The 16,757-nt window shown below is 36.1% G+C and overlaps 1 protein-coding gene across 1 annotated transcript in view; it reads left to right on the plus strand.

Annotated features, from left to right (window-relative positions):
- The first annotated feature begins 7,636 nt into the window (after positions 1-7,636).
- Positions 7,637-16,757, plus strand: part of HSDL2 (hydroxysteroid dehydrogenase like 2) — a 74,956-nt gene continuing 65,835 nt past the window's right edge. Inside the window, 3 exon segments of the mRNA XM_065879192.1 lie at positions 7,637-7,653; positions 15,279-15,442; positions 16,375-16,473. Coding sequence (XP_065735264.1) covers positions 7,637-7,653; positions 15,279-15,442; positions 16,375-16,473 — 280 coding nt within the window.

The following is a 16,757-nucleotide window of genomic DNA, read 5'->3' on the forward strand; positions in this document are numbered from 1 at the left end:
AGTCTCTTCCACAGGTAAAGGATCCAGAGTGAGGTGTCCCGCCGACCCCAAGGCGGGTCCCACTTTGGGTTTAGCAGTAGCTGCGTGCCTTGCTGAAGGCCGCGAGTTCTAGGTGAAAGGTCACTGGAACACGGGTGCGCCTAATGAGTCTCCACTTATTCGGAACGCTCGATTCTGGAAGAAGAAAATAATGGGGTGTTTAAAAAGGGATTTCAATTTAGTAACAAACTAAACTAATCTTAAAATATGGGTATCTTTGGGGGGGGACTTTTTTCACTTTTAAAAGATATGTAGTTGTAAAATACACATAAGGAATAATTTGCCACCTTAACCATTTTTAAGTGTACGGTTGGTTAAGTAGTGTTAAGTATGTTTGCATTGTTGTGCAACTAATTTGCAGAACTTTTTCGACTTGAGAAACAAACTCTATACCAGTTAAACTGCTCCTCCACCCCCGTCTCATTCTGTTTTGTTTCTATACTGTATGGGTGTTTTGAGCTGAGTGCCAAGTCCGTTCTGTAATTTGCTTGAAACATATAGGTACGTTGCCAAAACACTTAAACAGCTCAGAAGGTTGAGTTTCCTTATCCTTAACTCAGCCTCCTACTTACTCTCTGGTAGGTTTCCAAAAATATTCTGTGCATTTATAAATATATTTGGGTACAGAGTCCTAAACACGCACACACACCCCACTTTAAAAAATAGTAGCAAAGTCCCTTCTGGGCCTTGGTATTTTTAGCTAATATGTCTTGGAACGTATTTTCAGTACATGTTGATCTTTCTCCCTTTTAATAGTTACATGGTGTTCTGTTTGTTTAACCAACCCCCTGTCATTGGATACCAGATTATTTCTAGTTTTTTGTTACTCCTTCTTTGCTGCAATGATTATCCTTGTATTCACCTGTTTGCACATATTTGAGTGTATCCATATGATAAATTCTTGGAAATGAAGCTGTTGGATCAAAGAGTATAGGCAATTAAAATTTTGATAGCTAATACCAATAGCCTTCCAAAGAGATTGCACATCCAAAAGGATGAATGAGATTTCCTAGTCCAACATGTTGGCAAACAGCAAAATGTTTGATAATAAAAATATTTGTTTTGATAATAAAAATCTAACTAGAGAAAAAAATGGCACCTCATTATAGTTAAAATTTGTATCAAAGAGTGAGGATGAGGATCTTTTTATATGTTTAAAGCAGCAGTTCTCATCAAGGAGCAATTTTGACCCCCATAGGACATTTGGCAATATCTGGGAACATTTTTGATTGTCACAATTGAGGGGGGTTGCTACTGGTGTCTAATAGGTGGAGTCCAGAGATGCTGGTAAACATAATGGACAGGATAGCCCCCTTCAGCAAAGAATTATCTTGTCCAAAATGTCTTTAGTAGTGTAGAGATTGAGAAATCCTGGTTTAAAGCCAGCTGTGTATCTTTTTCTTTGCCTGGCTTACACAATTAGGTTTTTGGTTGATCTCTAAGCTCTCTAGTGTGAAACTATTTGTTCTATATCATATGTGTTAGAAATGTTTTTCTCTGTTTTTTTCATTGCATCGAGTTTGATTATCCAATTTGTTTACCATGCAGAAACATGTCCTTTTATCAAGTCAGAGTTATCAGTCTATTCTTTTTTATTTTTGGCTGCACCCTGTGGCATGCGGATCTTAGTTCCCCGACCAGAGATGAACCTGCGCCCTTGGCAGTGAAAGCACAGAGTCCTAACCACTGGACGGCCAGGGAATTCCCCTCAATCTATTCTTTTAAAGTTTTTGTGTTTTTGTGACAAAGCTATAAGGCCATCTTAAACTAAGTTTTTTGTTTTATAATTTTTAAGTATTCTTTTAGTATTTCTGTGTTTTTTTTTCCCCACTCAGATTTTTATCTACCTGAAATGAAATACTGTTTTGCATACTATTTTGGCATAGGAAGTGAGTTAGGAAACCCACTTATTTTGGTTCAGGTGGCTGGCTGTTCCAGCACCATTGGCTGACTAGTTATTTTTTTCTTTCTATTAGAAATTCCACCTCTGAATTCTTGTATATCTAGGGGTCTTTTTAAAAATTCTATTACGTTGGTCTGTCTATTCATGTAGCAGTACTAAACTATTTTAATTGCTCTAGTTTTATAAAATGCTTTAGTATCTTGGAAAGCTAGTTCCTGCCTCATTTGGATTTCTTCTCAGAATTTTAAGTGATTGTTTTTCTTTCCTAAAGTTAAAAGTTTCATCAAACAAAGTTAACTTTGTTAACTAAACAAAGTTAAAAGTTTCATCACATTTACCATGATTTTGAGGTCCCAGAGAATTTTGGTAAATTGTAGTGTAGGTTAACTCTACTTCAGCAAGTTTTAGGCGTCTACCAATAGTACTGAGGAATTTGGAACCTTTTTTCTATCTTGCCTTTTATACTCTGGTTCTAATGCTTTACAGATGGAGGAGTTCCTTAGTAGTACTAAGGCCCGGTCTTCAGGTTAAGAGGAAAGCTGCCTTTGCCCTTCTTTCTGCCAATTCCTGAGACCTTGAGCATGAAAATGTCCTTTATCCTACTGGGAATGAATCCAACTAAACCAAAGGCAAAGGGGTAGAGCTTTTTTTTTTTCTCTCTTTGCTTCCTCATTTTTAAAAAAAATTTATTTAAAAATTTGTTTTTACTTATTTATTTTATTGAAGTATAGCTTATTTATAATGTGTTAATTTCTGCTGTATAGCAAAGTAATTCAGTGATACATATATCACGCACATGCATTCTTTTTCATATTCTTTTCCATTATGGTTTATCACAGGATATTGAATATAGTTCCCTGTGCTATATAGAACCTTGTTGTTTATCCATCCTGTATATAATAGTTTGCATCTGCTAGGGATAGGGCTTTTTAAAGCAACAATTGGGACATTTCCATTTAAATACTCACGTTTAAAAAAATCATTTTAACACTTATGCATACTCCCTTTTGTAAAAAAAGAAGGGAAAATTATACACACATACACATATGATGTGTCTTATGTATGTGTGTGTGTTTGCATATTTTTCAAAACAAAAATATGAGAAGGATAAGCTAGAAATTAAGGAATCTAGTTACCTATAGGCAAGGGATTGAACTTCTTTGAATATACACATTTATAAGTTTTGACTTTTAAATCATGTATATGTTTTACAACATCCCTCATCAAAGATGAGGGGAAAGAGGTAAGCTAAAATGGAATGCTACCATAAACAGGAACTTAACTATATGTCAAGTTTTTCACATAAACATACATAGAAAAATAATTCAATTAATTCTTCTTTATACTTTTAGCTCTCCAGTTAAAGATTGTTTATTTGCTTATCTATTTATTTATTATTTATTTTGGCTGCGCCAGGTCTTAGTTGCAGCACGCAGGATCTTTGTTACAGCATGCAGCCTTCTTAGTTGCGGCACGAATAATTTTAACATAGTAATTTGTACACTCTTAGAGGGATTTGCTCTAAAGACAAAAAGAGTGCAAAGAGGGACTGCCCTGGTGGTGCAGTGGATAAGACTCCGCGCTCCCAATGCAGGGGACCCAGGTTTGATCCCTGGTCAGGGAACTAGATCCCACATGCATGCCGCAACTAAGGAGCCCGCCTGCTGCAACTAAGACCGAGCGCAACCAAATAAATGAATAAATAAATAAATAATGAGAGGAGAATGGGGAGCATCTATGCAAAAAAAAGTATAACTTTAAAAGAAAAAAAAACAGTGCAAAGAAATCTTGAACTTTACTTAGTAGATTTATTATTGGTAGTGGTATTAGTGTAGTGATTTGAATACTATTGTATCTTACAGTATACAGTGTACCTTCCTCTTGTTGGTCTGCTTCTTTAATAGAAGAACAGATGAGGATCCTTACTCCTCTCAGCCACGGGCCAGAGTGCTACTGGAGTCTTTTTCTATCCCCTAAACTGGCTCTGGGGGCTCTTGTCCTTTTTTCTTTCAGAAAGCCATGTCTCTGTCAGAATCCAATTCTTGTCAAAAAAACTGTTAAAGTCTTGGATTTCTGTTTATCATATTTAACCTAGAAAGTTTAACATGTATGTAATTTACCAATGTCTAAAGTAAAAAAGTTTTACCATTTTCCCAAACAATACAAGTACCTAGAAAAGTTGAACTCCAGTCACTCAGTTTTTAACTTATGTTATTGTAACAATATATTTTAATTCTATCTTTTTAATCTCCAAAATACTATTATTTATATTATTATAATTATCATTATAAATACTTTTTTAGATTTCCATACTTAATTTACTAATATCTTTGGCTTTTATTCCTTCTAGCACCTCAGACCTTCAATCTGGGAACACTTTTCTTCTTTCTGTAGTGAATAAGGCATGAGAAAGAAAGAAAAAATATTTGGATTGGACTGAAAGAAACAATGCTGTCATTATTTGCAGATAATATGATTACATAGAAAACCAAAATAATGTATAACTAAATTATTAGATTTAATAAGAGTTTGACAAATTTTCAGGATACAAAAGTCAATGAGGAGAATTCGATTTCTGCACACAAGCAAAAATCAACAAGAAATACAGTACAATGGCAGTAAAAATGAGAAGTTCAAAATCCAGAATATGGGCTGTACTACAGGACAAATGATCTATATTTTTCAGCCAATAAATGGCATAAAGAAAATGGAAAGGGGAGCTGTTATAGATTAAAAGAGACTTATAAGATATACAGGCATACCTAGTTTTGTTTTTAACCTTTATTGTGCTTTGCAGATATTGTGTGTTTTACAGACTGAAAGTTTGTGGCAACTGTGCTTTGATGGTTAGCATTTTTTAGCAATGAAGTATTTTTTATTTAAGATATGTACATTTTTTTTAGACGTAGTACTATTGCACACTTAACAGAGTACAGTGTAGACATAACATTTATATGCACTGGGAAACCAAAAAATTTGTGTGACTCGCTTTATTTCAATATTCACTTTATTGTAGTGGTTTGGAACTGAACTTACAATATCTCGAGGTATGTCTGTAACAAATTAATGCAATGTGAAGTCCTGACAGGATCCTGATTTGATCAAACCAACTGTAAAAAGACATTTTTGAGATAGTTGTTAAACTTTGCATATGGATAGGTACTAGTTGATATTGAGGAATTATTGTCAATTTTTTAGTTGTGATAATGATATTGTTATATAAAAGTTAGAAATGCATACTGAAGCATTTATAGGTGAGATTATATGACTTCTGAGATTGGCTTTCTGATTATCACTTTCAAATTTTGATAATTGTTGAATTGTTAAATAAAAATGGGAGCTTATTTTAGTATATTCTCTATTTTTGAATATATTTGAAAACATCATAATAAAAATTAAAAAATGGTCTTTAAGCATCTTTGCGTTGTTAGTTGCAAGGGAAAGAATAGTAATTACACAGTGGAAAAATCTGATAACCCATGGTTGGATGGCCAAAATTAACATTACATTTGATTACAGAGAGACACTGTGTAGTTTCAGGTGTGAAATAGAGAGCAATACCATGTTAATGGATTGGAGCACTCAGTGTCATAAAGATGTCAGTTCTTCCCACATTGAATTCTAGATTCAGTACAGTTTCTATCAAAATCCCAACTGATTTTGCTTGTGCAATTAAATAAGCTGATTCTAAAATATATGTGGAAAGACAAAGGTCCAAGTGTATCCAAGAAAGCTGTTATATTTAAGACAGTGCAATCCATGTAGCCAAATGGAGCAGAATAGAGAGCCTAGAAACAGATCTGTATATTTAGGGAGACTCAGTCTATGACAAAGCTGACATTAAAGATCTGTGGGAATGATGGACTTTTCAGACTGGGACAGTTGGTTAGCCATATGGGGGAAAATGTAGTTGGATCCCTACCTCAATTCATATACAAAAATTCATTCTATGTAGATTAAAGACAAAAATTTAAAAGATAAACCATAAAATTTTTGGAAGAAAATTAATACAATTGTGGTTACAGATGGATTTCTTAATCCCAAAAGCATTGGCTGTAAAAGAAAAGATTCATAAATTCTGCTATATGAAAATAATTTCTGCTCATCAAAATATACTATAATTGTGAAAAGGAAGCCACAAATGAAAAGATTTTAAATCTTTAAAAGCTTATAGACTTTTATGAGTCATTAGGAAAAGAGTCAACCATGTAGAAAGATGAGCAAAATAAATTAATAGGAATTACTCAGAAGAAGGAACATAGTGACTATTAACATGAAAATATATTCACCCTTATTAGTAATAAGGGAAATGTAAATTAAAACCATACTGAGATACTATTTCATAGGTACCAGATTGTCAAAAATTTTAAATGTCTGACATCAAGTGTTGGGGAGGTGTGGAGCTGCAGGAACTCGTACTCATATATTGCTGCTGGTAGGAATATTAACCACTTTGAAGGAGGTTTGGCATTATTTGGGAAAGTTGAACTTCAGCATGTGTTTCAGTTACCTATTGCTTTAACAAACCACCCTAAAACTTAATGGTTTGAAATGAGAATGCTTTACTATTATTCACACTTCTCTGGGTTGACTGGGTTCTTCTGCTCTATATAGTATAAGTTGAAGTCATTCATATGGCTCCTTTTAGCTGGGTTCTTGACTGGGGCTGAAACATCCTAAATGACTTCTTACCCTCCAGGGCCTCTCTCCCATGGCCTCTCATCAGTTGATAATCTGTCTCTCTTCTTTACAGCATAGCATTTGGCTTCCAGGAGAAAATGGAAACTACCAGCCATTTTATAGCATGGTCTTGGAAATTCAAGAATATCATTTCATCATATTCTATTGCTCAAAAAAGTCATAAGGTGAACCCAGACTCAAGGGGAAGGGGAAAATATACTCCTTCTCTTGATGGAAGGGATGCCAAAGGATTTGTGGTCATGTTTAATCTACAACTGTGTCCTGTAATCCGGCAGGTTCACCCGTAGGTGTATGCCCTAGAGAAACTCATGCACCTGTGGCTGGAAAAAGTGTACAAGATTATTTTTACACTTTTAGCACCATTGTTCATAATAGAAAAAAAAAACCTGGAAACGATCCCCAAAGTCCATAAACAGTAGAATGAATAAGTACTTTATAGTATGTTCATATGTGAAATATTGTATATTAATTAAAATAAGTGTAACTATTTGCAGCAAAATATGGGTAAGTCTCCAAACCATGTTTCGTGAAAGAAGCAAGTCATAGAGTAACATATACTGTATGAATCTATTATATAAAGTTCAACATTAGGCAAAAATTAAACAGTTTATTGTTCAGATCATGGTTAGGCAAACTTTATCTGTAAAGGTCCAGATAGTAAATATTTTAGATTTCCTGGGCAAGAGGCAAAATTGGAGATACTATGTAGGTGTAAGAGATGTATCTATAACATCACATATAAGAGATGTATGTATAATGAGAGAAAACCAATTTCCACGGTATTTTTTAATTGGTGAAATTCAAAATAAGTACTTTTTTTGTAATACATATCTACTAGTGACAAGAATGAAATTCTTTTCTGGGGAGAAGGAAGAGTGTGTTGGTTTCCTAGGGCTGCCGTAACAAAATACCACCAATTGAGTGGCTTTAAACAAATTTATTTTCTTAAAGTTCTGGAGGCTGGAAGTATGACATCCAGGTGTTAGCAGGGCCATGCTCTGAAATTCTGGGTAGAATTCTTCCTTACCTCTTCCTAGCTTCTGGTGATAGCTGGCAGTCCTTGTGTTCTTAGCTTGTAGCTGTTTTGTTCCTGTCTCTGCCTCTGTCATCATGTGGTATCCTCCTTGTGTGTCTGTCTTTACACACAAGTCTTTCCTCCTCTTAAAGAGACACCAGTCATATTGGATTAAGGATCCACCCTACTCCAGTATGACCTCATTATAACTAATCACATCTGCAACAACCCTGTTTCCAAATAAGGTCTCATGCGGGGGTACTGGAGGTTAGGATTTCAACATATCCTAACATTTTGGTAGATATAATTCAATCTGTGACAGGGAGGTACAATTGTATTTTGGTGAATACAGTTCAATCCATAACAGGGAGATAATGTTTTGCTTAATTGGGGTTCAAAATTGGTGTTCCCTATCATCAAGTTGATCATAAATGTTCATCTGTGAAAACGATTCTTCACTCTAGGACTATGCACAAAGCAGATGGAGGGTTGGGTTTAGTCCTGGGCTTAGACATAGATATGTAAGTGTTAGGAATAGTAAAAAAACAAGGGAATGAGTAATAATATTTAAAGTGTTGTGAGAGGAGATTGGTTCAAGATGGTGGAGTAGAAGGACATGCGCTCACTCCCTCTTGGGAGAGCACTGGAATCACAACTACCTGCTGAATAATCATTGACAGGAAGACACTGGAAATCAACAAAAAAGATACCCCACATCCAAAGACAAAGGAGGAACCGCAATGAGACGGTAGGAAGGGTGCAATCACAATAAAATCAAATCCCATAACTGCTGGGTGGGTGACTCACTGGAGAATGTTTATATCCCAGAAGTGCACCCACTGGAGTGAAGGTTCTGAGCCCCACGTCAGGCTTCCCAACCTGGGGGTCTGGCAACGAGAGGAGGAATTCCCAGAGAATCAGATTTTGAAGGCTAGTGGGATTTGATTGCAGGACTTCGACAGGACTGGGGGGAACAGAGACTCCACTCTTGGAGGGCACACACAAAGTAGTGTGCGCACCAGGACCCGGCAGTAGGAGCAATGACCCCATAGGAGACTGAACCAGACCTACCTGCTAGTGTTGGAGGGTCTCCTGCAGAGGCAGGGGGCAGCTGTGACTCACTGCAGGGACAAGGACACTAGCAGTAGAAGTTCTGGGAAGTACACCCTGGCGTGAGCCCTCCAGGAGTGTGCCATTAGCCCCATCAAGGAGCCTGTGGGCTCCAGTGCTAGGTCGCCTCAGGCCAAACAACCAGTAGGGAGGGAACTCAACTGCACCCATCGGTAGACAAGTTTTACTGAGCTCTGCCTGCCAGGGCAATACCCAGCTCTACCCACCACCAGTTCCTTGCATCAGGAAGCTTGCACAACCCTCTTAGATAGCCTCATCCGCCAGAGGGCAGATAGCATAAGCAAGAAGAACTACAATCCTGCAGCCTGTGGGAAAAAAACCACATTCACAGAAAGAGAAGATGAAAAGGCAGAGGACTAGGTACCAGATGAAGGAACAAGATAACCCCACCCCCCCACCAAAAAAACTAAATGAAGTGGAGATAGGCAACCATTCAGAATAATGATACTGAAGATGATCCAGGACCTTGGAAAAAGAATGGAGGCAAAGACTGAGAAGATGCAAGAAATGTTTAACAAAGACCTAGAAGAGTTAAAGAACAAACACCTAGAAGAATTAAAGAACAAACAGATGAACAATACAATAACTGAAATTAAAAATACACTAGAAGGAATCAATAGCAGAGTAACTGAGGCAGAACAGATAAGTGACCTGAAAGACAGAATGGTAGAATTCACTGCCACAGAACAGAATAAAGAAAAAAGAATGAAAATAAATGAAGACCACCTAAGAGACCTCTAGGACAACATTAATGCACCAACATTCTCATTATAAGAGTCCCAAAAGGAGAAGAGAGAGAAAGGACCCGAGAAAATATTTGAAGAGATTATAGTCAAAAACTTCCCTAACATGGGAAAGAAAATAGCCACCCAAGTCCAGGAAGCGTGGAGTGTCCCAGGCAGGATAAACCCAAGGAGAAACACACTGAGACACATAGTAAATTGATTAAAAAGACAAACATTATTAAAAGCAACAAGGGAAAAATGACATACAAGGGAACTCCCATAAGGTTAACAGCTGATTTCTCAGCAGAAACTCTACAAGCCAGAAGGGAGTGGCACGATATTTAAAGTGATGAAAGGGAAGAACTGACAACCATGATTACTCTGTCTGGCAAGGATCTCATTCAGATTCAACGGAGAAATCAAAGCTTTGCCGACAAGCAAAAGCTAAGAGAATTCAGCACAGCACCACCAAACCAGCTCACAACAGATGCTAAAGGAACTTCTCTAAGTGGAAAAAACAGAAGAAAAGGACCTACAAAAACTAACCCCAAACAATTAAGAAAATGGTAATACAAACATATATATTGATAGTTACCTTAAATGTGAATGGATTAAATGCTCCAACCAAAAGACACAGGCTTGCTGAATGGATACAAAAACAAGACCCATATATATGCTGTCTAAAAGAAACCCACTTCAGACCTAGGGATACATACAGACTGAAAGTGAGGGGATGGAAAAAGATATTCCATGCAAATGGAAATCAAAAGAAAGCCAGAGTAGCAATACTCATATCAGATAAAATAGACTTTAAAATAAAGAATGTTACAAGGGACAAGGAAGGACACTACATAATGATCAAGGGATCAATCCAAGAAGAAGATATAACAATTAGAAATATATATGCATCCAACATAGGAGCACCTCAATACATAAGGCAACTGCAAACAGCTATACAAGAGGAAATTGACAGTAACAATAATACTGGGGGACTTTAACACCTCACACCAATGGACAGATCATCCAAACAGAAAATTAATAAGGAAACACAAGCTTTAAATGACACAAGAGACCAGATAGATTTAATTGATATTTATAGGACATTCCATCTGAAAACAGCAGATTACACTTTCTTCTCAAGTGCTCATGGAACACTCTCCAGCATAGATCACATCTTGGGTCACAAATCAAGCCTTGGTAAATTTAATAAAATTGAAATCATAACCAGCTTCTTTTCCGACCACAACGCTATGAGATTAGAAATCAATTGCAGGGAAAAAAACGTAAAAAACACACACCTGGAGGCTAAACAATACTGTACTCAATAATCAAGAGATCACTGAAGAAATCAAAGAGGAAATCAAAATTACCTAGAGACAAATGACAATGAAAACACAATGATGGAAAACATATGGAATGCAGCAAAAGCAGTTCTCAGAGGGAAGTTTGTAGCCATACAAACCTACCTCAAGAAACAAGAAAAATCTCAAACAATCTAACCTTACACCTAAAGGAACTAGAGAGAGAAGAACAAACAAAACCCAAAGTTAGTAGAAGGAAAGAAATTATAAATATCAGAGCAGAAATAAATGAAATAGAAAACAATAGCAAAGACCAATAAAAGTAAAAGATGGTTCTTTGAGAAGATAAACGAAATTGATAAACCTTTAGCCAGACTCTTCAAGAAAAAGAGGACTGAAATCAATAAAATTAGAATTGAAAAAGGAGAAGTTACAACAGACACCTCAGAAATACAAAGCATCCTAAGAGACTAGTACAAGCAACTCTATGTCAATAAAATGGATGACCTGGAAGAAATGGACAAATTCTTAGAAAGGTATAACCTTCCAAGACTGAACCAAGAAGAAATAGAAAATATGAACAGACCAATCACAAGTAATAAAATTGAAGCTGATTAAAAATCTTCCAACAAAAATCCAGGACCAGATGGATTCACAGGTGAATTATATCAAACATTTAGAGAAGAGCTAACACCCATCCTTCTCAAACTCTTCCAAAAAATTGTAGAACACTCCTAAACTCATTCTACGAGGCCACCATCACCCTGATACCAAAACCAGACAAAGATACTACAAAAAAAAAACCTTGCAAACCAATATCACTCATGAATATAGATGCAAAAATCCTCAACAAAATACTAGCAACCAGAATCCAACAGCACATTAAAAGGATCATACGCCATGATCAAGTGGGATTTACCCCAGGGATGCAAGGATTCTTCAATATATGCAAATCAATCAATGTGATACACCATATTAACAAATTGAAGAATAAAAAGCACACGATCATCTCAATAGATGCAGAAAAAGCTTTTGACAAAATTCAACACACATTTATGATAAAAACTCTCCAGAAAGTGGGCATAGAGGGAACCTACTTCAACATAATAAAGGCCATATATGACAAACCCAGAACAAACATCATTCTCAATGGTGAAAAACTGAAAGCATTTCCTCTATGATCAGGAACAAGACAAGGATGTCCACTCTCTCCACTATTATTCAACATAGTTTTGGACGTCCTAGCCACAGCAATCAGAGACAAAAAAGAAAAGGAATCCAAGTTGGAAAAGAAGTAAAACTGTCACTGTTTGCAGATGACATGATACTATGCATAGAGAACCCTAAAGGTGCCACCAGAAAACTACTAGAGCTAATCAATGAATTTGGTAAGGTTGCAGGATACAAAATTAATGTACAGAAATCTCTTGCATTCCTATACACTAACAACTAAAGATCAGAAGAGAAATTAAGGAAACAATCCCATTCACCACTGCAACAAAAAGAATAAAATACCTAGGAATAAATCTACCTAAGGAGGCCAAAGACCTGTACTCAGAAAATTATAAGACACTGATGAAAGAAAGCAAAGATGACACAAACAGATGTAGAGATATGCCATGTTCTTGGATTGGAAGAATCAATATTGTGAAAATGACTATACTACCCAAAGCAATCTACAGATACAATGTGATCCCTATCAAGCTACCAATGACATTTTTCACAGAATTAGAACAAAAAATTTTACAATTTGTATGGAAACACAAAAGACCCCAAATAGCCAAAGTAATCTTGCGAAAGAAAAACAGAGCTGGAGGCATCAGACTCCCTTACTTCAGACTATACTACAAAGCTACAGTAATCAAGACAGTATGGTACTGGCTCAAAAACAAATATAGATCAATGGAACAGGATAGAAAGCCCAGAGATAAACCCACGCACATATAGTCACCTTACCTTTGGCAAATGAGGCAAGAATATACAATGGAGAGAAGACAGCCTCTTCAATAAGTGGTGTTGGGAAAACTGGACAGGTACATGTAAAAGAATGAAATTAGAACACTCCCTAACACCAGACACTTGTAGAACTTCCCTGGTGGCGCAGTGGTTAAGAATCCGCCTGCCAATGCAGGTTCAATCCCTGGTCTGGAAAGATCCCACATGCCACCGAGCAATCAAGCCCGTGAGCGACAAGTACTGAGTCCGTGTGCCTAGAGCCCGTGCTCTGCAACAAGAGAAGCCACCGCAGTGAGAAGCCCGTGCATCACAGTGAAGATTAGCCCCACTCACCACAACTAGAGAAAGCCCATGCACAGCAACAAAGACCCAACACAGCCAGAAAGAAGTAGATAAGTAAATTTATTTTTAAAAGTTAGCTCATTAAAAAAAAAAAAAGACACGTGCCCCAATGTTCTTTGCAGCGCTACAATTTGCCAGGTCATGGGGGCAACCTAAATGCCCATCAACAGATGAATGGATAAAGAAGATGTGGTACATATATACAATGGAATATTACTCAGCCATAAAAAGGAATAAAATTGGGTCATTTGTAGAGACGTGGCTGGACCTAGAGACTGTCATACAGAGTGAAGTAAGTCCGAAAGAGAAAAACAACTACCGTATATTAACGCATATACGTGGAATCTAGAAAAATGTTACAGATGCACCGGTTTGCAAGGCATAAATAGAGACACAGATGTAGAGAACAAACATATAGACAAAGGGGGAAAGCGGAGTGGGGGTGATGGTGGTGGGATGAATTGGGAGATTGGGATTGACATAGATACACTATATGTATAAAATAGATAACTAATATGAACCTGCTGTATAATAAATAAAAATAAAGTAGTTGTCACTTTGTGGGTCGGGAGGAAGAAGAAGGATAGTTAGAGAGGAATAGACAGCTGGCTTCTGGGGCGTTGGTAATATTCTATTTCTATTCCTTGGTATTTATCTTAATTTGTTCTTTAAACTATACACATTAGTTTATATGCTTTTTGTGTGTTTGCTATTTCACTAAAAATAGTTAACACCTCTGTCTCTTCCTCACTTCTCCACTCCCCTTCTTTCTTGCTAAACCATTTATTCCTTATTTTGAAATCCTCCCACTTTTACCTCTTAATTTGCTTCTAGAGTGTAATTCTCCAGATCTTGGCAAGAGCTTTACGTTCTTTTGTTAACAAGCCTACTTCTCTGTTACCCCTGTCTTTGGTTACTGTCCCTTTTTCTCTTTGTCATTGTCACTTTTGCTGTCCTCTCCATCCTTCTCCTTAAACGAGCTTTTTATTTGCCTTTAGAAAGTAAACAAGAAAGTAGGTTTCCCTCACTGTTACCTGACTTTATACAGGTTTTCTTCTCATCTAACAACTGAATAATTAGAAGGTTAAAAGTTAAGGTGGGTAGATATAAAAAACTTAATGGACACAGAGAACTTTCCTCAGTACATTTGGATCACAGAATCTTTTGAACAATACCCTGAGTTCTTTGCCATCTTTCTACGTTTGTTTGTTTAACAGCATTACTGAGATGTAATTCACACATCACACAATTTACCCATTTAAAGTATACAATTAAGTGGTATATTATATATTTTTAGTATATTCACAGAGTTGTGCAACTATCACCACAATCAATTTTAAAATATTTTCATCATCCCCAAAAGAAACCCCATACCCCTCAGCTGTCAACCCCCAAATCCCCCACCCCCAGTCCTAGGCAAACATTAATCCTTGTGTCTCTATAGGTTTGCCTGTTCTGGACATTTCATATAAATGGAATCATACAATATGAGGTCCTTTGTGACTTTTTCAACTAGCATAATGTTTTCAAGGTTCAACCATGTAGCATAGATCAGTACTGCATTCCTTTTTATTGCTGAATATATCCCATTGTATTATGTATATATCACATTTTATTTTTCCATTCATCAGTTGATGGACATTTATGTTGTTTCTACTCTGGCTATTATAAGCAATGATGAGCATCTGTTAAAAAATTATTAGCTCTTACATAATTCCTTTTAAGTGGTATGTATTCATTGAAGAAAATTTGAAAAATCCTGAAGAATATAAAGAATATGATACAATTTATTCATAATCCCACCACTCAAAAATAAGCTCTTTTAAAAAATCTTTCAAGAATAAGCTTTGTTAACACTTTTTCTGTCAGAAAAATACGTTTATGTAGTTTATTAATTCCTCATTTCTCTTTAAGATTTCTCATTTGAGCAGATTTTGTTTGCCAAGTCATGGCAAATCTGGCTGCTGCAGTTGTAATAATTTGTAAATCATTGTACAATGGGAGTAAAGTAGAGTTATTAGCTATCAGATGGGGAGGGAGGAGGGTTTATAGAAAGTTTGATAGAGGAGGAAACATGTTTTGTGACTATGTGCATGAATTCCTGAAACTGGTAAGTAAATAAAAACATTGAGCTTTCTAATAAGGTCACATTTGTTCTGTTGTAGGAAGCTAGCAGGATGTACTGTCTTCATCACAGGCGCGAGCCGTGGCATTGGCAAAGCTATTGCTTTGAAAGCAGCAAAGGATGGAGCAAATATAGTCATTGCTGCAAAGACTGCCCAGGCACACCCCAAACTTGCAGGCACAATCTATAGTGCTGCTGAAGAAAGTGAGTTTCAATACATAGAGAATTTGCTGGAAAGTTTAATTATATCTATCTGAAGTCTACCCTAAAAATAATTTTATCAGGTTAAAGAAATATTTTGTCACCTTACAGCAGTGTTTGGGAACCATTTTTCTCCCCAGCAGTTTTAAGTGATGGGAGAGACTCCCGTTAAATATCATGTCTCATGAGGGCAGTGGTTCTTGGATGGGAGCAGAGAGTAGAGGAGTGGAAGTAGAGGAAAGAATTTGAGAGGTGGATGGTGTGAACACTTTGAAAAAGTACTCCATGTTACTTGTTCTCTGCATAATTCACAAGTCATTATTTTAATATTTGCAGTTCACAAATAGCTATTGAGTGCTTATATTCAAGGCACTGTGCCAGGAGTAATGACTTAAATTTCAGCTTCAGTTGATATTGCTAGTTTCGTTAGTTACGTTAATAGTTTTGTGGTTATGCTAGGGGAATATATATGAAGAAATTATAGTGAAATGATGCCTGAGGTTTGTTTTGAAATACACCAGCAAAAAACAAAATGGAATTGTGGGTAGATAAACAAATTAAATAACTGGCAAAACATTATCAATCATTGAAGATAGGAGATGGATTCATGATAGTTCATTATACTATTCTTTGTATTTTTGTAGATTTTTTGAAATTTTCCATAATAAAGGTCTTTTAAATTACCTTCCCCAGTTTAATAGCATTTAAAAAAATTACCTTCCTTTTTGGTTTTTTAATAGAGTTGGCCTAGCTAGTCTGCAGCTGGATTCATCAGTCTGTCCTACTGTAGGGCAGAGTTGCTAGTAGTTATAAGACATAGTTATATATATTGATTTTCTGAAAATGGGGTACTTTTTTCTTTTGACTCTTGTGTCAGAGGTTTGATATTGATGAAAGGTTTAATATTTGAATGCTTCTTTGTTTATCCTTTGTAGTCAAAGCAGCTGGAGGAAAGGCCTTGCCATGTGTTGTTGATGTGAGAGATGAACAACAAATCAGCAGTGCAGTGGAGAAAGCAGTTGAGAAATTTGGAGGTAGAGCCTTCATTCTGAAATAATTATTGAATATTGGTAAAGTATAGGTGTAACTATAATTTTATATTTAATTTTCTTTTGATTATTTTTTACTGAGTCTTTTTGAGTATAACCAGAAATGGGTATTTATTCATATAGAAGCATAGCTTAAAATCATCTGATGACTAATTGAATAATTATTAAAAATCATTTTTTTCTCATTTTTTTTAACATCTTTATTGGAGTATAATTGCTTTACAATGGTGTGTTAGTTTCTGCTTTATAACAAAGTGAATCAGTTATAC

Source organism: Phocoena phocoena, chromosome 6, assembly GCF_963924675.1.
Source record: "Phocoena phocoena chromosome 6, mPhoPho1.1, whole genome shotgun sequence".
Lineage (NCBI taxonomy): Eukaryota > Metazoa > Chordata > Mammalia > Artiodactyla > Phocoenidae > Phocoena > Phocoena phocoena.